At 33.1% G+C, this 24,331-nt stretch overlaps 1 protein-coding gene across 1 annotated transcript; it reads right to left on the bottom strand.

Annotated features, from left to right (window-relative positions):
- Positions 1 to 1,722: 1,722 nt before the first annotated feature.
- On the bottom strand, positions 1,723 to 20,876 carry LOC144837252 (complement C3-like). Its single transcript, XM_078692289.1, has 36 exons — positions 20,750 to 20,876; positions 19,638 to 19,807; positions 18,454 to 18,651; positions 17,368 to 17,570; positions 16,969 to 17,011; positions 16,554 to 16,638; positions 15,968 to 16,067; positions 15,364 to 15,600; positions 14,592 to 14,789; positions 13,830 to 13,952; positions 13,612 to 13,680; positions 13,316 to 13,507; positions 12,971 to 13,120; positions 12,127 to 12,259; positions 11,689 to 11,739; positions 10,731 to 11,076; positions 10,325 to 10,553; positions 9,893 to 10,102; positions 9,389 to 9,524; positions 9,112 to 9,216; positions 8,672 to 8,866; positions 8,146 to 8,227; positions 7,668 to 7,845; positions 7,360 to 7,458; positions 6,905 to 7,240; positions 6,435 to 6,593; positions 6,229 to 6,288; positions 5,808 to 5,941; positions 5,594 to 5,687; positions 4,946 to 5,020; positions 4,010 to 4,112; positions 3,838 to 3,927; positions 3,477 to 3,575; positions 2,991 to 3,074; positions 2,467 to 2,623; positions 1,723 to 2,247 (listed from the first exon to the last, which is right to left on the bottom strand). Exons 1-36 carry the CDS (start codon positions 20,803 to 20,805, stop codon positions 2,121 to 2,123), a joined length of 5,106 nt encoding a protein of 1,701 aa, XP_078548415.1. The 5' UTR covers positions 20,806 to 20,876; the 3' UTR covers positions 1,723 to 2,120.
- Between the last annotated feature and the right edge of the window lie 3,455 nt (positions 20,877 to 24,331).

The raw sequence follows: 24,331 nt of genomic DNA, 5'->3' as shown, positions 1-24,331 counted from the left end.
CTTTTGCACAATAAAAACGACGCATGTTTCTGATATTATTTCAAATGAAAGTTTATTTTCAAACTGTAAAATCAAATTAATTTGTAAATTATTAAATTATGTTAACAATTATTGATTATTAATCATGACTTGAAAGCTGAATGAAAACTCTACATAATTATAAAAAATAAATCGAATGTGTTTTGTTTTGTAATCAGCAGATTGCAAATAAAAACAATATAAATGAAGGTTGCTAATAGTATACAGAGAATGTGAGAAAAACAGGGGTGTACTGTCTGCCCTTAACAAAAAAAAACATAAAACTAAAACCCACTAGCGACGCAACCTGAGCAACGTAATGTATTATGACATAAGAATACTTTATCTCCAATCAGAAGAAATTACACTAGCTTGCAGTCAAACATACATACACATTTTTACAGATATATAAACATATAAATATGAACAATATTAAACAAAATAGTAAGATATATGTGGCTCTTACTGCCCCAGAGTGATTATGGTGCCTGATACTTCAACATGTAGTGCTGTGCAGAAGCAGAAGCAGCAGACAATTTAGTTTAATTGGATATAAATAAAAATACCTTACGATATACCTGGATAAAACAACTAAGTGTCCAATCACGATCCAACGCACGCCGATGACTCACAGAACTCATGGTGTAGTTGAAACTTCTTGTTACACACGACTAGTATAATAAGCCTACTCGTAAGCAGTGTCAACCGACATTTTCAGTAGAAAGCGAGACTTAAAAACAATTACTGGTGCAGGCCACCGATTATGATATGTGGTATCAGTGACAACCTTAGGCGGATCTGAACTGGGCGGGTGATTTCAGTAGCCATTTTCACTTTATTTAAAAATACGGGATCTGCCATTACTGTTGTCTTTACCGTTACTAGTTCATATTTCTACTGAATGCAATGACGCAAAACAATCGTTTTGCATAATGCACAGGTGTGATTTCCATATTCAAATGAGCTTTATTATGATTGACCGTGAGTTATTATCACGCAGTTCTCGGTAAAATGTGACTTATGATAGATTAGCATTATTATTTAAAGAACTTTAAATGTCAAATATTTATCAGCAGATCAGTATTTAACTACTTTATGAGAGTTTGCATTATTAACTTCCGGAGACAATTAATTTTCATTATTCAACAAGTTCTCAGACAAGAGTACATTTGTATATACCAAAATATAGAACAAATATATGATGTATGTATTTAGGTGCAAAATATTATTTGTTAAAGATCTTTATTTAATTCTAAAGAGAATTAGGCTATATATTTGAGAGAAAGTGTGTTACATTTTTTTGTTATATATATTAATTTTTAGAAAGGTAGCCCTGATTAACTATTTATATTTCAATGTTCAGATGCTGAACTTTAACTATTTTTTTTAGACCCCCCCCCCCCCTTGGTATATTATGTTTTTATTTAGACGGCTGAAGCGTTTAATAGCAAAAACAAAACAGTATAAAACAACAACAAAAAACACATAATAATATGCAGATGAAATCAATTCTTCAGTGTATAGGCAAATTTAATTCCACATTCAACAAAACGGATTTATATATTCAAACAATGTAATAACAATTTAATCATGAATAATTTGTTGTTTAATAAAGTTTAGTTTCAATTATAATGTTCTATTTATTTTAGTTGAGTATAGAAAAACATACAAATTGTAATTCTATATCTTTGGAATACACTCCGGGTATCGTTTTAATTTTTTACAAAAATACTGTATATAATTTGTAACCATAGGCCTATACAGTATAATAATTTCACTTTATTTTCCGGTAGTACTAACAAAACAACATACATAAAATGATTTGATTTGATTTATTTATTATACCATACAAATACAGAACTCATTTTGTATTACAACAAACGTCAAATTTGAGAGATGTTAATGTCTTTTAAAAGAAACATACCTATTAAGAGTAATAAGAGTGAATTTGATTTATACCAAACCTCCTTTATCTATAAATAACATGGAAGATGTCTCTCTTCTCTGATAACTAATAACATAAAATGTTGAATTGTTAAGATTATGACTTTTATTTAATAAAAAAGACACAAGAACTTGCTGCTTGTTTTTTTGGTGGAGTTCTAAGCAGCACATCCTTCGTTCTTCAGAGTATTTTTAAACTTGTTAAATTCTTTAGCACGTGCTTTGTTGTCTGCTTTCTTGGGCCATTTCTCAAGATAGGAAGTGGTATCAAGCAAATACTTGTATCTGGAAAAAGTAAAATACGTTTATTTCAACGAATAAATTACATAGGAACTGTACCAAAACTGCTTTTTACTGTTATTTTTCAATTGTTTGGCCGATTTCAGCGATCTAACACAATTCTGGGCTTATTTATGTTTCTCCAGCATAAGTGCATTCTAATCAAAAAAAAAAAACTGTCATGTTATTTCACAATGATGTATCTGAAAATGTATACAAACTTACTTGGTAAAGTTGCCATCTTTGTAGGGAATACCATCTTTACCCATTATCAGATACTTGTGACCAAGTTCATAAACTTCACAGCCTGCGCACGAACTCTTTATAATGAAATTACGAGGGGATCCTTCGTCATCGCCTACCTCTTCAAATTGATCTCTTCCTGCAATAAATCGATATAATAATGAAATGTAGTAAAGTAGAACTGGTATTATATAAATCATAATTTAGGTATAATTTTAAATTCTATCGTCATTTACTAAGCTTGATCTTTGATTAAAAAGAGGTGGATCACGTAGCCGACTCAAGTTTCTATATATAGTTCGTATCGCAAATTCTGTACACAGTAAACGTACATATACATCACATGCGGTCATACCTGTATTTTACAAGCCTAACCAAAGAGTCACTAAACTTAAACATTTTTAGAAATAAAATTACCCGTAAGAAAGGTTGCCTATAACCTATATAACCTGACATACTGTATAGTATTTACATCTAATGTTAGGATATTATCTATGTAAATATACCTTTCTTCATTCGTGTGCTAATCGTCGCTGTGAGAGTGATAAATCCGTTGCTAACTTCTACAGCCTGAGCAACAGCTTCGAACACTGGTGATAAATAAAATAAATGTAATTTAGCCAGAAGAACAAGTGATGTTTAAATTGGACTGGAAACTGTGACAAAGCGTATATATATAATTGTTATAATTGCTATATATGACTTTCTTCATCTTTTACTTACGTTTTAAAACGATTTTTAGAGTAAAGAGTGTGGAGAAAATTACAAGGTGCCGAAAATGCTTGTTTTTCAGTGCTTCTATTTCAAAGCGAAATAGCTCTTTAAGAGCCATCGTTGAAAGTGTCTATGTTGAGTAAAACTATAAAGAAGTAGGCCTATCACGGACGTACTGTAAGTGTATATGAGGCTGTTGATCGTTTAATTTAATTGAACTGACTTGAATTTTAATCCCTCCCCTTAATTCTCTCTCAAATCGAAATAACCAATTTTACCATAATCGATTCCGCTCTGTGGGCCGCAAGCTAGCTCGTGATACAGCTCGTTATACGTTTTCAGGTCTTCTCCAGCTCTTCCACAAATTGGACAAGGACCTAGAATTATAATATTGATAATAATCATATCAATTACAATAATATTATATCGCTAAATTTGATAGAAAATATAATTAATACAAATACAAAAAAACTCGTGTTTGAAATAATATGTCGAGATTATTATTAGCTTTGCAACATATACATTTAGAAAGCACTATGTGTAAGCGTAGTCAAATTAGCGCCCCTTGGGGTTTGTCAATGACCTTTGTATACCATTTCAGTCTATTGAGAATAATATTAAAGAAAACTTAATAGTTACCTGCGGCGCAGACACAAACATCGCCCTCACAAGCTTGTCTCAATTCAGTTTGATCGTCATGTGGGTTGTAAAATGCAGTACATCTTTTCTCTGGAAAAATATATATTTCTTATAGCATATACTTAATTTTTATGAGATATGAAATGAACATTAGTTATGGAAATCATCTTACCTGGGAAGTAGTAATCGAAAACTGTGACACTAGCTGCCTGGACATTCGCCATTTCAAACGACTGCTCAACATTAAATGGTAATGTTGTTAGTTCTGACGTCAACTGCAATTTAAAAAGGACAACAATCAATACTTAATTACCAAGTTTAAAGATAATGCACGAATTTGTTTAAATGTACCTAAATAAAAAAATTTGTAAATTACAGAAATCACGGCGAAAAATATAAATTTCCCTTTACGTTAAAGTACAGCATTTTTTCAGTAGTATAGAGGTAGTTCAAGATAACATTTACCATATCTGGTGACTCCTCAGTGAACAAACAAAAATTCAAGTCAGCCGATCTGTTGCAGGTGTTCAAGATTGTTAGAGGTTTTGATAATGTCTCTAAAGACCTATTTTTCGATTTTAATGTTGACAGTATTACACGAGGTCATTCTTATAAGTTACGTCATCATTATGTACGAACAAATTCAAGGAGAAACGCTTTTTCAAGAAGAGTAACCAGATCATGGAATTCGCTGTCTGAGGACGATGTAAATTCAAAATCGTTAAATTCTTTAAAGGCTGCAATTTAGAAACGTTGGGCTGACCACCCACTAAAATTTGCGCCGTATGTTAAAACATTATTTTCATCGAGGGGCCTATAAGCACTGCATGCTTGGCTTCTATACCCAGGATATCCTGGGAATCAAGTAAACAAGTAAGTTTGTCAAAAAATGATATGTAACAAATTATACATTATGATGTCCTGAAATGGAAATAAAAATAACTTAATCTAAAGCTCTGTCTACACTCTATCAAACTTTATATGCCAACAGTTGTGATGTGCCCATTATATAGACATGATTATGTCATATCGCTTCCTCATTTTGGCACTTTTTTGTCCAACTAGTGTAGATTACAAAAGAGACACAAAAACAAAGAAATAAACTTACAGTTTCTAGATACAATGTAACCTTCCTGTCAGAAGTTTCATAGCGTTCGACAGGATACTCAACAGATGCAACAAGCTAAATAAGAAATGAAAAATCATTATAGTTTTAGTACTCCAAGTAACCACTATGACTAGTAGGCCAACTCAATAAAATAGTTGATTGCAAATAGCTTATCAATGTCGTGAGTAACGTCTTTGCACAATGCATGATGGAAAGGGTTTGGGAGCAATAGCTCCACCGTATAATAACTTTACTGGCGGTGTTGATATTGCTCCCAATTCCTTCCCATCATGCATCACTCACGCTATTTGCCATATTTAGTCAAAATCGTCCTAATTTGGTTTTTTTTGATGTATTTTACTTTAGCAGCTTAGGTGCGCTGCATTTATTTACTAATTTCTATGAATTTGTAACTCGAAAATGTTAGGGTGGATTGGGCTAATATTTATTTTATTTATTACTAGAAGTGCCCATACTAAGCTTTAACAGGCACAGGTACGACAAGAAATTCCCAGGGATTGGTCATGTAAGTCGTGTCGTGTAAAATAATTCAATTCAGTATAATTTATTCACCCTTTGACAACAAGAATACTACAAAATGAGTGTCAATATGTAATAAAAAAGATGAAACATGATTACAATTCTTACATTATCTAATGTGCTTTGCACTGGAGAAAAGCCAGTAAACAAACCCACTTCAACAATCGCCATATCTGTTTCTCCATTTACTTCTAATTGATACCTAATATAACAAATATTAGTGAAATAAAAAAATAAGATTAATATAAAAAAGAATGGAGTAATAGTATTAATATTTTGTATAGCTACCATCATTTTAAATTTTTTTAAATAACACACTTACTTAACGTTAATATCCATTCTATATATTTTTTTCTCAGCTCCTGCTTCAGCGGCTAACTCTATCATTTGGGCAAAAATAAAAAAGGCACATTCTTCTCCTGGTGTATCAGCTGGAGTGTTGTAAATAACCTCAACCTAAAAAAACAAACGAAAACAAATCAGATGTCCATAATTTGTATAGTAAGCCGTTATTAAGGGATAATATGTTTTATGTATGTTGAATTACTAAGGACCACACGATTAAAGTTGACTTATATCGGGATGCCTTTTGTTTTGTAGTGTATGTCTTATTTAGTTTAATAATTTATTACAGACACTATTTAAAAAGTATGCTTGTTGCAAGTTTCAGAAGTTATGAACCACTTTTTCTGCCCTAGGCCTAGCGTACCTTTTTTCAAAGCCCTGTCGAAAAGATACATTACCTCGGCCTGTGCAACGCCTTCTCCTGAACATTCTATAACAAGTAAGCCATCTGTGGGACACTAAAAACAAAATGATTTAAAACATGATTACTATACCGGAATCTTAACCAAAAAAAAACTTTTAATCCCATTTCAAAGACTGTAATTCGTTCTTTTTATGAATGTAAATTAATTCGAATCGATTATGTTGAATGTGTTTAACTCACTTCTCTTCTCTGCGATAAGGTAGCCGTGGCGTCGGTGATTTCTACAATCTCCTCGTAATTGTTGGTTGATGTAGAAGACAATTCACATCTCATATTAACAGACGTAGTTGAGGTTTCGCTTGAATATGTTGATAGAGCTTCAAATGCAATTGCAGTGTCCTATATTTTAAACAAATCGTTCTTATTAATGGCACGAAATAAATAACATATAATTTAAAGATGCATTATCCAATATTAAGTAGTAATAATAATAACATAATTAATGTCGAAATATTTGATCTCATGAAAATGGTCAGCCTATATGTATTTCTTACAGGATCATATTCATTTTGCCTTGTACTCTTTCTATTATACTTTCATTAAATAAGATTGACGTATTTATAGTAGGTTGTATTACGTTAAAAAAAATAAAACAAAATGTCTGTTTCTCTTTTCATTAAATAAGAAATGCTAAGCAAAACAATACTAACAGAGGTTGAACTGAACCCGCGTTTGAAGTCTCTGTGTTCCGTCAGCCAATTCACCATACCGTTTGCATACGTAATCTCATTTCTGTGGACAGCGGTCAACAGCGCATAGCTTGTTGCTTCGACCGTCAGTGCCTTGGAGTTCATAGTAAAATGACGCAGGCCCTTAACTATATCAAACGAGGCGTCTTCTTTCACTTTGGTCCATACTTCATCTTTAAGTAGACTGTTTACCACATTCAATGCGTATGCTACAACTGCACGATGGTAGACTGTTTCTAAAGTATTGAAATTAGCCTCGAGGTACGCAATAGCTTTTCCGAGTTTGTCGGCATAATTCTGTAAATAACAAAAACATACTTTTAAACATTCTTGGCTCAATCTTAGTGGTTCTAGTATGATGTCAAATTGAACTATCGTTCCGTAGCAACATTACATTAATTTAGGTTCATACGTACCAAGTTACAAGCCACAGGCTGTTCTAAGTTTCCAGGATTGTATTTTGCCAAAGTTGTAACAACAAATGCATTCATCATCATGTCGCCACTGATTCCACCCTAGAAATGTCGTGTAAAAAGTGTTAAAGTTATTTTTACAGCGAGAAAAGAGGTAGCGTACACAAATCTTTCTACGAATGTGCACTTTATATTAGTACTAGACTAATTGTAGACGGTTGTGTGAAGGTCAAATGGTAAGCATTAGAAAACTGCAAAGGAAAATTTAAAAAAGAGATTAAAAGTCACTGGTACATTCTTGGTACACTTACGGCCATATCTTTGTGAACAACAGAGTTTCCTTCGTAGAATCTACCCTGACCTGCAACCCCTTCGATATCCACATATCGCGTTTCAAAAAATTTAAAAGCGTTACACAATACAGTATCGTCAATGAATCTTCCTAGTACAAGCACGTTGTAGAACGATTTAACCGTGTAAGCCGTCAGCCTATTACAAACATGAGAATGTATTCATATCATTTTAGATTTGGTCAAATAAAAATATATGATCCTTCTGTTTGCGTTAAATATAACGAATATTTTTTAGCAATTATCAAAACAAAAAGCATAATTGCAGAAATGTACCATTCTAACAGTTATTTGTTGACGTCCCTTAAAAAAGCGAGATATCAACTGTCTATATCATAATAGGCAACTAAAACATTTCTTTTTAAACAAAGTGACGCAACGTATTTATTTACAAGTCATTCCTTTTCTATATCGTGAAATAATACTGAAATATACGCACCAAGTACTGCCAGGTCGGCGATCTCCCCACGCTGAAAACGACCCGTCATCCGTTCTCTGATATTTGATCATTCTCTGGTAACCTATTGTAAAACAGATAAACTTTAGAAAAATTGACAATAGTCATGCAATGGTGTGCAGGGTAATTATAACGAATTGACTAGTACATCATAATGAATGTTGACGAGAAGGCCTAAAACGAGAAAAGGGATCAAGAATCGTGATAAGATCTGTCTTGTTTTGGGCAAGTGGTCCAGAATTGGGATGCTGGTCCAGATTTAAAAAAAAATCGAATAAAATCTTTCATGAATACATATAGACTCTGTGGTTAAAATGTGGTAAAGATCCGTTTTTTAATTTTGACGTTATTCTGTCAAAACAAACACACCCACACATATCTCAAATAAAATATAACCTCATTAGGTAATAATTTAATAATAATGATAATAATAATAATATACATTTGCATTATGATTGATAATATATTATACACAATTTTAAATATTCAATAAAAAAAATATACATACTTTTGTCAACTTTGCTAAAGCCGCTTTCCTCAACCTCTGCAGTGATTTGATTTGTTTTATCCAGGTATAACATTGTGTAAACATTAGCAGACATAAACATCATGGTCTGTTCACCACAACCCATTGGCTTACCCAGTAACGAACCAGGGTCTAACCCTTCAATTATTGAACTAACAGAAGGAGTCATAACATCACCTGTTATATAAAATAGATAATTGTATTTATTACAAAAATGACTAAGACAGACACTTTTACCCGGGAATTAAAGGTTATGACGATATACTAACGCATATAGTACTGAAACGACACTTGTGAGATTCCTTACGTTTTGATTATATTATATACTTCAATCGGCCTCAGAAAAATAAAAGCACTCACATTCTCACTCACTCTCACTCCTGAGTGCATGGTGTTTCGAAAAAAAATGTTATTAAACTTACCAAAGAACGTGATGAAACATTGTTCTGTTCCTGGAATTGCATTGAAGTCAACAATTGCTATATCAACAGTGTCCCTCTGTAAACTATTTTCATGGTCAGTGAATGCTGTAACAAATATATTCATTACTTATTATTATTAGTGTCAAGTTAATTTACTCATGTGTCAACCTTATGAACCATTGCAACTAGTAGTACTGATCAACAATTTTATCAAAAGGTTTCAACGACAAAACATGGATTTGAAAACAATGCATTCCGATACTGTAGGTCTACTAACTTTCTGGCATAAATGGAAATTCGTTATCCAACGGTTGATCAGGCTCTTGAACTTCTCCTTCTTCAGCTTCACTTGCACGTGACCCAGTAGGATCGATCAACAATACTTTAGAATGGTACCTTTCAACTCCTTCAGGCTGTTATGTTGAAAATAATAAATATACAATTATATAAAAAAAAGGTGTATCCATTTTCAAAGAAAATATTTTGTTTAGAGAAATGCACATTACATATTTTAACACAGTAAAATAGATTTTTAAAAAAGAAAGAGATATGGCCTCCAATCAGACGGATGATGACGCTAGTTACTATTTGTTATGCATGATTAAATAATAAATGATGACGTAATGCACAATATTGTACAACACTTTGTTCACTTTCGATGTGTTTTCGACGTTCATTGTTACTATCGTGAATTGTAACAGGCCACATTTTAATGAATTTAACTTGATTGAACGGTATAAAAACTATTACTACGCAAATACATTAAATTAAGCAAACTTACCACAACCAATATTTGTTTTCTAATTCCGTCATTTCCAGCATCAGTGAATGCTTTGACCTCAATTTGAGGATTACCGACGTTAAATGGAATAATATTAAAGTATGTTGTCCGTGCATCATTCTTTGGTACAGTCAACCGGTGCTTAGGTCCCTTAATTCCAGGGAGACTTTCTGAACAAACGCCGTCTACACCATACAAATACATGTTTCCCTTCGAAGAATAAATGAATATAAACATTAACGTAATTATTTTTTAATGAAAAAGACAGATAATCATATGGTTTAGTAGAATTTTAATGTATGACATACTGCAATACAACTCGTCGGTTATGGCAATCACCAACTTAATAATTGATATAGACCTAACTCTATAATAGATCATAGAGTGAAGATTGGCTATTATAAGGTAAATTAAACGTTGTTAAATACTAACGGTGACTTCTCTACTTCCATAATTAAAAAGCGTAGCTTGGATTTGTGTCTGTTCACCTCTGACCATTGAGTACGGCATCTTCAGCTGTATAAATACATCTTTTGAAACCTCTATCTCTTTTTCTTCTGCTACACACATTCCCATTGCAGCGGAAACTGATGAAGCCTGTACAATCCAGTTGGTGATACTGTCAGGCACGGAGAAGTCAATGACTATCTGTCTACTATCACTAGATATAAAATAAATCATAATTATGGTTATGTTTTGACAACGTCTTCCACAGTAGATATTGTTTTTCCCTGATAACATGCTACTCCTCTGAGGCGGTCAAAGTCACGGTGGATTGCAAATTCCTATGAATTTGATACACCATGTGTATTGATGCGTTAAATATTTAAGTACTTACGGAATCTCATACTCTTCAAAAATCCAAGTTTCTGGGAAATTACTTCTGACGTTGACAGTTGATTCGTCCTCATCTATGTCAATATCTAAATTTGTATTTCTACCGGCAACCACATTGCGTTCTTCTTCCTTTTGTTCACAACAGAAAAAGAAAGCTGCAACCACTTCACCCAACAAGGCAGGATCTGGTGGACTGCCATAATCCTCTGGAAGGTCGATCTTTTTTCTTCTTGCGAATTTCTTGATTCGATCTACACATGTTTTTCCTGGGATGTGGAGGAAGCCACTTTCACAAGCGGAGCACACATCAGCGTCATATTCGAACTCTTTGTAACATTTCTGATTTTCTAATAAAATATTAATATGAAAATGATAGATTGAATGATAACATGCAGTACCCTGTAAGGTAGGTACACCAAATTTAGTAGTAACTAATAGCGGAACCAATATTTTGAAATTAAATGCTGATATCCTTTTTTTGCACTGGTGGCAATTTTCAAAATGTCTGAAGGAGGGTGTAGGGGGTCGAAGGAAGAGAGCTATTGTAACGTTCATTGGCGTAACGCATAGACACGAGTCTCCTGTTTTCGGACGCAGAGGCCCAATACTAGAGGTTTTTGACGTTTTCAACCTTTTTCGACACATTTGAATGCCTGTTTTCTTCCTCTAGACCCTGCTCAGGGGCCTCATAAGCGCAGGGGCCTCTGGGTTTAGCCAGTTAGCGCTCATAGCCGTTACGCCAATGGTAATGTTGCATATTCATTGTATGCATTCATTATGTTACTTTACTAGCACTGGTTTGTCTATCTCTAAAACTTTTTTTTTTAACTAAAAGAAAGCTGGACAAAGTCAGCTAAAACCAAAGCCGACTTGGCGGCTCACATACTTTGTCATTGATAATGAAAAATATTATATTAATGATAATGTTGAGGAAATGTACAAAATAGTTTCTATCTCACCTGAAACAGCACGCCTTCTTCTATTGTCTGATTCTGTTGGACATCCATACCCTAATATAAAATAAATTCTATGTTATATTTAATTTATTTAGACTTTTAAAATACAGTTTGTTTGGCCAGCGTACCGACCCTTTGTTTTTACCCTACTACCAATATATTTTCAATTTAGAAACTCAATAATTCAAAAGTTTTAATTGTTTTTTTTTTCAACTTTTAAGAAAGTTATTCCACTGTAGTACAGTAATTTAAATGTGTTTAGTCTTTAACCGGTTTATACAATTATGTTTATTTTTGGTTAATTATGCATTTTAGGCCTATTATATATAAAATTATACGTTTTTGAAAAAAAAATGTAGTTTGTGCAATAACTGCAGTAAACTAATTTTAAAACGATCCTTAATATGCCTACAGAAATAATTTTAATTGTATTTCACATACCTTGGCGAACACTGGTTTTACCAAAATTTGCGCTTGTTAGTGCTACCAGTCCAGCATTCTCAAATATTTCTTTACTATTTCCACCGCCGCCTGGTCCACATCCAAGATCAAGAGTCTCCATTCTTTGGAACATCTGAAATTGACAAAATTTCAACAGTTGTAATTGAAGTTATTTTCAATTAAAACAAGAGAGAAGACAAAAAATAGAAAAAGAAAATTCTCGAAACCGTTTGAGTAAAAAAGATAATTTATGTAATACTTAATAAGGTGTCTCTTTCGATAACAATGATTGATTAACAAATAACTTTCGATAGATGAATCATCAATAATATAAAAAAACACAGTAGGGAACTAGGAAACTTTTGTTTGCAAACTCGAGCAAGTTTTCAGAAGTTTGTCAGGGTGTAGACCAGTTGAAAAATGTAGGTAAATTGCAACCATTATTTTGCAAAAGTTAGGCAATGCACCTAATTAGTTTGCTGATGTTTGTAAACTCGGTGAATTAAATAACAGTCTGTAGTCATGTGATCATGCAGGTGGATACAATAACAATACTGGTTGCTAGTGTAGATTAAAGAACTTAAGCTCTGTCTACACTATCAAACTTTATGTGACAAACGAATGTGATGTGCCCATTATTATATAAACATGATGAAGTTATATCACTACTATATTTGTGCGCATCACACATTAATTTAATAGTGTAGACATAGCTTTTAATGACAAATTCCACGTTTAGTAATGTATATTGAAGGATAAATATGTAAAAGACTTCTACTAATTATACATGAAGGCAAACACAAAATTAAGTAAAGAACAATAGGATGAACAAATGATCCCAAACCTTCTTTTTCGTCAGACGATGGAAATCTTTGAGAAAGTAGACGGCTTCGTCAACAGCAAGCAATCCTACTCGACTCTGAGGTTCAGCAATGATTGTAAACTGAACAACGTCACCGGGTGAACGAGTAGCATCGTCTGGTCTCACAATTAGCTGCAATATAAATATAAAGTTGTAATTATGAAGATTCCTAATCAACAATAATTTCTCCGTAGTAATAAATTATTTATATACAAACAATTTCAATATATAGCGTATAATCGATTACCTATAGAAACGCAGTCATTCAATTATATTTACCGTTTAGCTACATATTTAGTTTATTTTTTATCATTTTCACTAAATTACCTGAGATTGGCATTCATCAACGATATCCAATAAAATGGAGTCTGCGACAATTTCGTTGCCAACAAATGAAAATATAACAAGTCTTGCACTTGGAGCCATGTCTTTTGTTATACCGATTCGGATTGTTTTCTGAGCTCCAAGATTAGAATTTAAGTCTGTGTAAGTTTGCACGATTTTTCCGCGTACTATAACCTGCAAATAAATAAGATTAGGCATATACATGTACATAAAAGTATACACTACAAAAAAATAAAAATAGATAGAAACAGTATTACACCGTATTTAAAATAACTTACGAAATAGCTAATACCAAATACATCAACAGTTCCAGACTTCACTACTTCTGCTTCGTAATTTTCTACAACCTAATGAAAAAGAAACAAATTGACGAAATTACGAAATGATTACTTGCAGGCAGGTGGAGCACAGGAAGGCAGTTTACTTAGGGGAAGGACACCTGTTTGAATTCGTTCATTTTTACTCTAGTAGCTTAATTATTATTTCTATTGTTTACCTGTATTTCACCAGCAGGTACACGAATTTGCAAATACGCACCACTTGGACTGTCGATGGGATAAACTGTAAATGTGTAGAAACCGTTGGCGTCAGTCGGATAATTATTATCCAAAGTTTTGATCTGAAAAGAAATTTCAACGAATTATTCTTTCATTTTGTATTTCCTCAACATGTAAATATGGTGACCTTTCCAGTTCGCTCGCATCGGAGCTAATATATAGGGGTCCTCTTCATCCAATTAAAATTGCAATACCAATTTGTGCCTCAACCCCGGTTCACAACGTTAAAAACATTTGTGTATTAAACATCGTAAAGTATTTACGGTTTTTTTAAAATTGCAAAACTCAAGAGAGGAGAGTCATATAAAGAGAATCTAAAAAAATGTGAAAATGCAAAAATATTCAGACATCAAATTAAGATTAATTATTTGGAAAATTATCATTCATAAATATATTATTATTATTATGCCACTTTTACCTAATTTGTACACATTTTTATTTTGTATTTATGTTTTGTTGGGTCTTTCTGAGACAGGCCTTGGCCTCTAAGTCTGATCCAAATTAATGAAATCACTATTTGTTTATATTGTTTACATTGTCAAGTTTTCATTAATTGAATAAATGTGAAATGAAATGAAATGAAATATAAAGTGAATAGAGAGTGATCTAGTAACTCCACAATGGTTCTGTAGGCCTACATTCCTAACCACCCTTTCTGAACGCCTGTGACTAATAGTGTCAAGCTCTCTCTGAATACTCACTGTAACTTCGATTCTTTCAGTGTTCTGGTTAACGTCCAGTCTGAAGTCGACTTGACCAAGGCCATTACTACTTCTTTCCAACTCAAAATCTGCAGTGCCAGTAAGCGGAGTGGCTACTCCTTCTGGGTTATAGCCAAGCCCTTCTATTAATGTCGGTACATTGACACCAGGGGTGCCATCAGAATGGAATATGTCAATCTGAATAAGAAAGAACAAATGCAATGGATAAGAAGCCAGTGGTCCGATGCTACCTTCTGAGGGATTACGGCTGAACGCCTCTAAATCGGAATCTCGCCTCTCGTGTGCGACGATAATTTCGGTGCCATGTAAGCGGGATGAACAGAATAGAACAGGGAAGGACCGAATCCCACCAAAAAAACCTTTATACAAACAGTGCGCGGCTTATGTAAACTACCCTTATGTATCTAAATACTTATCATATTCTTAGGTTTATATTTTAATCCTGGGCCAATTACCCCAGTGGCGGGGCCAATATTTCTATATGTTGATGAATAAAAAATGTGAGTCCTATCTATTGATAAAAAAATCATTTAGATCATGATAGGAGTTCTTTATGGAAGCGAAATTAGAAATACGCCTATTAGTAGGTAGACAAACGCATCTTTCCACCAACTTCTGAATTCAATAGTACAAATATAGGCCTATTATTACCTAGGTGCATATAGTGTATATATGGCTCGTTGAATAACTACAATATATAAATAGCCCTACGTTGTATTACATCACCTGGGAAACAAACAAGCTGCTTTACCTTGACGTCAAAAGTTGTGCCTTTCTTGTAATTGCTAATGGTTCTATCTCGTTTGAACGTGTACACTTGTCTCACAAATTTAGCAGCACTGATAGTCGTGTTCTCTCTATCACCAGTCGCTTGTTCTGTAACTATAGCTTCTATTTTCAACCTGGCGCCTTCAAATTTATCGAACCAATTTGCACCGTCAGAGTCTGCTGGCGTTACAGTAAATGTGGCTCTTCCTTGTTCATTAAGCTGATGACGGAAACAGTATTATACATGACACGATGATTCAATATAAAGAGATAACATTAAAGTTCACCTTAATATTTAATATCTTCCGCAAAAATGAGGCATTGTGAATGTTCACAAATATTGGGAACATCATTGACAAACATAACATAAAGAACAAAAAGGGTCCACAGTATTCACAATAGAAGCAAATTACACCGATATTAACAGTCATTTAAGTTTTATTTAATTTGAGTTACTTTTGTATGCCTAAATGATAGATATTCAACAACTAGAGTGTTAACTTTAACAGAATCACAGCTCAATCAGATACGTCATTAGGAAGGCGCACTTTAGTTGTTTAGTATCTCTATGGCATATGCCTATTTACCTCTTTAGCTTCAGCTGCAAATCGAGTGATTTCCTGACCGCTTTTAACAACACTCATCACTACTTGAGCTTTGCCTCTAACTTCTTTATTGTATACATATCTGTAAGTTAAAGCCATTTGCAAAACATAAATGTCTTTACTCTAACATTTGCATTGTAATTATCGAAGGCTCGTGGCGGCTCAAGCACATTTCACTAGCGACGCAACGTAACGCAATCGACGCAACGTAAAGCTTGGTTCCCACTAGAACGTAACGCAAGGACGTAAACGCAACGCAAGCGTTTTAACCAATGACAAGCGAAGTTATAGACAGTTATCAATCACAAGCGAATAAGCCATCGCTTGTGATTGGTCAATTCACTTGCGTTGCGTTACGTCCTTGTGTTGCGTCGCTAGTAGGAACCACGCTTAAGAAAATGCCCTTCCAATAACTGTTGCGTGGTCGATTCCCACTTGTGATTACGCAATACAGCACGTTGCATCAATATGTCGTTGCGTTGCGTTCTAGAGAGAACCACGCTTAATTGGAGTTTTACTGTAACACGGTATGATAATTATTATTCACTAACTCTGGCCGACAACTTACCTAGCAGTAACTGTAGCAAAGATTGCATTGTCAGAAGGAATAATTTGACTTTGACCTTCGATGATGACTTCAAAAGTTGGTAAAACTGTGAAATGAAAAATTAGTTTAAGAAATTTTAAGAAAGGTTGCTGCCTAATGTGCCGTTTTACAAATAATTCAATATTGGATCTCTCTCGCAACCCAGAACGTAAGAACAACGCAATTAACCAAATCAGGACGCGATGGGTCATCTAAACCTTTACTTTTGATTGGTTAATTCATTTACATTGTGTCCAAGTGGGATCCACGTTTTAACGTACCAACGATAATGAGAGTAGTAGGTACGTTAGTCACTCTCTTTTATCATGTTCATGTCAGTTCAGTTATATTTTAACTTGTACATTCTGGGCAATGAACAAATTGTTTCTTGGCTTACCGTATTCTTTAAGTTCAAACTGAACAGTACTCTTCCATTCATACTAAACGAATACAAAATATAAACGTGTTTTAGTACAAAAAGAATAGGAATACAGATGAAATCAAGTATGGTTGTGGGTTTCGACGTTTCGGTTGCACTATCAAACTTTATGTGACAAAAAAGTAATGTAATGTGGCCATATATGGACATGATGATGTCATATCACTACCATATTTGAGCATATCACTACCATATTTGGGCACATCACACTTTTTTATAGTGTAGACAGAGCTTCAATTTACTTCCTTTTGGAAACACATGGTGTATCATAAACTTAAAAACAAACGAATTCAAGATAAAACTTTATTTTTTAAAACAGAACAGTATTTGGTTGGCCACTGGATGTATAAGACTTACGTTTCGGCCATAATGTACATTGATAGTCCAGATTCCAAAAGTTGGATAGCTGGAGAATGAGAAAATCTCAGTGATGTATCCCGTGTTAGTGCTAAGGTCATCTCGTCGCTCGATTATCGAACCTCTTGGGGTTGTAATCTCCAGACGTACGTTTCTGTCAGTTGGTTTCATTTCCTCGTTCAAAGAAATTACTCGAATTTTAACTAAAATAAGATATAGAAATGATATATTAAATTTTGATTTACATAATACTGCTGTACCTCTGCGTTTGATGCATTATATTATATAATATATAATGCGATAAATTATTTTCTATTGCCTGATTGGAATTGGGGTGGGATATAGATAAAACAGATGTTTGCTTTGTTCATCATTTGTTGGGGCTGCTTATGTTTTTACATTTGTATGTATGAAGACGAATAAACATATAATGAATACAAAATTATATTGTTTAATATTTTTAGTCATGTTATCAATAAATTGTTTGCTTAAAGGAAGAATTGTGACAATTCTCTTTAAAATAATATAAAAAATACAAAATAACAGGCATTCCTTTTATCTTGGATTGACTTCTGCTTTTAGTAAAGCTTTGTCTACACTATCAAACTAGTTTGACAAAAAACGTGTGATGTGCCCAAATACGGTAGGGATATGATTTCATCGTGTCCATGGGCATATCACATTTTTGGTCACATACAGTTTGATTGTGTAGACAGAGCTTAAAGATACCTAATCAATTTGAGTGTATTTCGTTTCTTTTTTGTTATAATTTGATGGACAAATTAATTTGTTTAGCAGAAAAATATAGTACTTTATTGTGTGGTAGAGAACTTAGGTGTATTCAAATTATGAAGGTAAACAATGAGATCATAACAAATCTAAAGAACAAATTTAGGGGACTCCTTAATATCAGTTCATTTTTAATGAAGAATCTACACGTGTTATTTATTTTTTAATGGGAAATAAATTTCTGTAGCCAGGCCTGTATAGGGATTAGTTGAAGCAGTTGAATCATACACATATTCAACTTCCATAATTGACTTAGAACTAGTAAGAAACTAAAATAAAATGTGTAGGCCTACATACCTTCTTGATCAGGGGTATAGATAGGTTTGTCAGTCTGGATAAACACAACTTGATTTTTAGTTGTCACTAACACAATAGCACTTTTGTCAAATGGCAGACTGTTGTCGGCAGAAAACGCACGTAAAGTTAATGTTGGGATCTCCTCATCCGATGGTAGATCAACTACGTTTACAATGAATGTCATCACTTTTGGTTCACCTGGTTAAACCAATGAATTTATATTACTTTCAAAATTGAGATTTTTGTTCGACACATTAGGCTGATAAACTATGCTACAAAAAACCCCAACAGAAAGAAATCGCCGTCTATCACTGCTCAGTATGTACTCCGTAGCCAAAATCCACAAGTGTTCATGGTGTTTGGAGATGAATTCGACGGATTTTAAGTGAGAATAACTTTTAAAAATAGGTATACTTTTATTTTCAAATATATGTACTACCGATATTACTGAATTGTTGCAATCAACGGTCACATTTTGTTAATACTTTGAGTTTATTGTGGGCTATTAATTTATGCGACCGAATATCAATACATTCGCCGTCCAAGGCATGCTAACACAGACGAGCGAGAACAGTAATAAAAGTATAGAATCTATGTTGTTCCCTATGACCATTACAGTTTCCGCTCTGAGAAAGATTCTACGTAGGACAAGCTGCCAGGTTTTTCGCTCGTCTGTGTAAATTGACCTTACGTTTGGATATAAATGCGGCTGATTAAATAAGAATACAAGTTTACTTTATAAATGTGTTATAAAAGAACATAATTACGAACGTTCTGCATTGATTTGTTGAATAGAGAAAATAGAATATTTAAATGAATATTTTCCGTAATCAACTCATAAGCATTACTTTTTGACTACTATTATTTAAATAAATCATGAATAATACCACCAAACTTACGAGTTAAAATGACTATAGCGAGGCATTTAATAAAAAGGCAAACTGCCTTAAAATGTGACATGTTTCGAGAAACTATTCTCATCATCAGAACAGTAAACAAATTAGGACTAGTAACTGTCCTACACGAAATCAAATACCGTAGGAGATGTAGCATCAATTTACAATGGAAAAATGTTATGTCTATTATAAACATGGTAAAGTATGTATATTATAATAATACAAGGCACACAAACGATACGAATAGAAGACCGAGTTGTATTTACAAAATATAAACTAAGTATTTACCAGCTGTTACGGCACTGGTTTGACTGGCAATTTCTATGCCTTCACTTGTAGTAAGAGTAACTATTACTGGAACAGTTAACGGTCCATTTCCATCTGATCCAAAGATCGATATGAGTACATCTTCTTCAACATTAGTACGGAAAACGTCTGGAGCAGTGATTAAATAATCACTTAAAAAGAGCAAAACATATTTACAGAAAACAGATTATATCGCACAAGGTTTTACGGAGAAACTAAACCACACTGTAGGTCTGTAACCTGCATTTTATTCAGCACACCACAACTACAAGTGTAGTGTAGTGTATTTTGAATAGGCAATTTCGCGGTTTTAATACAGTTAATCACTTCCGCTTATAAAAAGACAAAAAAAATGTTATATTCATCCAAAAAAACAATTGGTTGGCAGCCAATTTGATTATTGTTTGCTTTGAATTAATTTTTTTTTTCAAGTAAATGTTTTGGTAAAAGTTAAACTATTATGGAACATCAAAATGGTATATTAAAAAAAATTGAAAAAAATAGTTTTTCAGGGGGACAATATGTCGTTAAATATGTATTATCGCCAGATATCCAACGATGAAACAAATCAGTTAAAAAGTTTTAATAAAGTTATTCACTTCCACTGAAAAAATAAACTAACAATGACGCACACATCAACGGGCTTTTGTTTGACTATTTTTTCAGGTAAATAATTTTTTTCCCGATCCAATCCAAAGTAAATTACAAAGTAACATAAAATAGTTTTAGAGACTCTTTTTTTACATATGCTTGTACATTTTTCAAGATAATTAGTTAACGTGTTACGTTTTTATATTGTGTCTTAAATTGTATTGTATCTATGTTTCTAAGCTCAGGAAAACAAATTTCATGTATGTAATATTATGTGACAATAAATTGAATCTTGAATCTTGAACCTTGAATTCAAACTAATTTACTCCGATTCTTTAGGTGGCTGTAAACACTTTTGCAAGAAACTGAAATGAACTATTTTACTAATGATTTCTAACTGTATATAAATTATATTATTGTAATTAGCAATAAGATAACATGTCTATATTGTATTAATTACTGTTTTGTCCTACAATTACAAAGAAAGATGTAAAATAACTTACCCACACAAAGCATACGGCAACGAAAGCACCGTCAATAAAATAATAAATCTCAACATAGTTGAGAATTATCAATGTCTACTAAATAAATTCTGTATAGACAAGTTACTGGTCGACCGTCCACTTCTGTTGACCACCAACTTGAAATGAAAAATTGTCTTAATCTAACTAGGCCTATATCTGGGATTTTCATAGAGGATGTAGATTGAGGTGTGTTTGTAATTGGCAGCAATATTATTTAGTTCACCGGATATACAGATCACTCTTTTGCCAAAAAAGGCGAGGAAAAATTGATCTCGAGAAGGACCGAGGTTGACTGTCGATGATCAAACTTGGACAGCAGCGGAACACAACGATTTGTCCAATCACAGGTAACTGTTCTAAGGATCCATCGCGTCGTGATTGGTCAATTACTTGCGACGGTCACTATAATTGATATGTCAAAAGTTAACAATTGCCTAACCTCATAAAAGGAGTGGACAGGGCATCCGGGTTGATTATCTTCTTAATTTTCATAGAATTTAGGAGTGGTATTGTGGAAAATTATGATTTTAAGAATATTACCTCTTCCTGTTCCTATTATACTATGTATTAAAACATACAAAATGTGAATTTTCGAAGAATTTAAAGGAGTTTTTTATAGATCCTAATTACAGTATCCTATATTATACTATACTTACATAATAAACATCGTAACACTTACGATATACACAGAATTAGATCTAAGAAAAAACCTGTGCCTCATCGTCATCATTCATTTATTTTGTTGCAAATATTTTATTTGATATATATATATTTTCTATTACATTTGTTTTTATTTATTCAATGTTATATTTTATTTTGTAAAAATACCTAGGCATACTTTACGGTAGGGCTATTATTTTAATAAAATATATAATAATGAATTAAATGAATTAAATTAATAAAGTAGGCCTATCGAACGAATTAATGCAGGGGACGGTATTTAGGCCTAGGTGATTTAACCCTAACCCTAACCATACCCTATTCTCTGTGCTGTATCTCAACATACGAACATGTTTGCCCAGTATCATATAAGGTTAGTTGATGGGTTAGGTTATATTAGTAGTGGGGAACATAATGTTCCAAATATCAATTCCGTGAGATTTTAATGCTCAAGTTGAGTTCTTGGCAGTTTTGGAATCCTTAGGACTATTTATAAATGTAAATGCAATTTATAATAATAGTATAAGGCAGCCATAATTTGATGATTAAATATATAAATGCATACATTATATACGTTTTTAATGGCGGCCATCTTAGAATCCAATATGGTTGCCATATGCTATTATTATAAATTGTACCATTGGACTGATTTATCATAATATTGTAAGATTTGTCACACAAATTACGTTCGCACGTGGTTTAAAATAGGAGCTACTATCAGTTTTGAGTAAAAAATGGGGGCCATTTTAAAATCCAAGATGGCGGCCAAAATAGGGTCAGGAAAAATTGGCCCCCGGATGCAATAAATTCTGCTAGTCCTAAGGATTCCAAAACTGCCAAGAACTCAACTTGAGCATTAAAATATCACGGAATTACATTAGGTACCCAACTAGTGGGGAACCTATTGTTCCAAATATCAATTCCGTGAGATTTTAATGCTCATGATAAATCAGTGCAATGGTACAATTTATAATAATAGCATATGGCAGCCATAATGTGATGATTAAATACATAAATGCATACATTATATACGTTTTTAATTTTGGCCGCCATCTCAGATTTCAAAATGGCCCCCATTTTTTACTAAAAACTGATATTTTTGTTGACAATTTGTCCAAATTTAAGTCTAAAGTTCTTAAATCGATTTAAGTTTGCCATTTTGTATGTTTCATGTTTTATATTTTAATGTGCTTTTAATTCTATATTTATATCTAAAGAGTTTTAAGGCATCCTGTAATTGGACGCTGTTGGATGTGGTTGAAATAAAATAAAATAAAATAAAAATAAATAGTAGCTCCTATTTTAAACCACGTACGAACGTAATTTATGTGACAAATCTTACAATAATTATGATAAATCAGTCCAATGGTACAATTTATAATAATAGCATATGGCAGCCATAATTTGATGATTAAATATATAAATGCATACATTATATACGTTTTTAATGGCGGCCATCTTGGAATCCAATATGGTTGCCATATGCTATTATTATAAATTGTACCATTGGACTGATTTATCATAATATTGTAAGATTTGTCACACAAATTACGTTCGCACGTGGTTTAAAATAGGAGCTACTATCAGTTTTGAGTACAAAATGGGGGCCATTTTGAAATCCAAGATGGCGGCCAAAATAGGGTCGGGAAAAATTGGCCCCCGGTTGCAATGAATTCTGCTAGTCTTAAGGATTCCAAAACTGCCAAGAACTCAACTTGAGAATTAAAATCTCACGGAATTACATTAGGTTCCCCACTAGTGGGGAACCTAATGTTCCAAATATCAATTCCGTGAGATTTTAATGCTCATGATAAATCAGTGCAATGGTACAATTTATAATAATAGCATATGGCAGCCATAATGTGATGATTAAATACATAAATGCATACATTATATACGTTTTTAATTTTGGCCGCCACGCCAAATCTCACGGAATTACACTATAGGCGATACATGTGAAACACAAGGTATTACGGAGAAACTGTAACCCGCATTTTATTCAGCACACCACAATTACAAGTGTAGACCAGTTCAACTGCAGCAAATGAATATTGTTTTTTATAAAAGGTAGTATATGCTAACATTCCAACGATATAACAGTTTGTAAAATAGAACATCATAATTATTTAGTTCCAATCATGAATTTTTAACAGAACTTTTAAAGATGTATTGTCCTCAAAATCAGATTTTGAATAGGCAATTTTGTGGTTTTAATAAAGTTATGTTCATAAAAAGACAAAACAAACTGTTAAATTCATCCAAAAACCATTTTTTTGCGTTGAATTATTTTTTCAAGTAAAACACTTTTTTTCGATCCAAATGTTTTCGTAAAAGTTAAACTATTATGAAACATCAAAATGGTATATTTAAAAAAAAATTGAAACAAATAGTTTTTCAGGGGGACAATATATCTTCTAAATTAAAATTATCGTCAGATATTCAACGATGAAACAAATCCGTTAAAAAGTTTTAATAAAGTTATTCACTTCCACTGAAAAAATAACAAACAATGACGAACACATTACGGAAATCTATTACGATACTCTGGAGATCTAGGTCAGGAACCGAGAATCGGTTGGCTGAATTGCGTACTGTATTCAATTACAACTACGTGATATGATGGATTGGAGTTAAATATCTCTTGGTTAAATTAGTAAATTTCTTTTTAGATCTGGATCATGCTCGAAATTAATTTGTACTTCTTACCGCTCCTAAATTCTCTAACAAATAAGAAGTTAATCACTCCGGATGCCCGTCCACTCCTATGGGCCAGGCCATTCAACTTTTGACAAATCATGACTTAATTTCATCAAAGCTTAATTATAGTGGCCGCAAGTGATTTAACCAATCACGACGACGCGATAGATCATCAGAACAGTCACTTGTGATTGGACAACTCAC

Source organism: Antedon bifida, chromosome 3, assembly GCF_963402885.1.
Source record: "Antedon bifida chromosome 3, ecAntBifi1.1, whole genome shotgun sequence".
Taxonomy (NCBI): Eukaryota; Metazoa; Echinodermata; class Crinoidea; order Comatulida; family Antedonidae; genus Antedon; species Antedon bifida.
Note: the sequence above shows the minus strand (reverse complement) of the source record. Positions and strands in the feature narration are given on the sequence as shown.

What these genes read in the sequence shown, in the direction of transcription:
- LOC144837252 (XM_078692289.1), bottom strand. Translation starts at nt 20,805, where the DNA reads ATGTTGAGATTTATTATTTTATTGACGGTGCTTTCGTTGCCGTATGCT. An exon ending in TTTGAAGAGTATGAGATTCC is followed by an intron (nt 10,554 to 10,730) that starts GTAAGTACTTAA and finishes TTTTATATCTAG; the next exon opens with TGATAGTAGACAGATAGTCA. An exon ending in AAGGCGTTGCACAGGCCGAG is followed by an intron (nt 5,942 to 6,228) that starts GTAATGTATCTT and finishes TTGTTTTTTTAG; the next exon opens with GTTGAGGTTATTTACAACAC.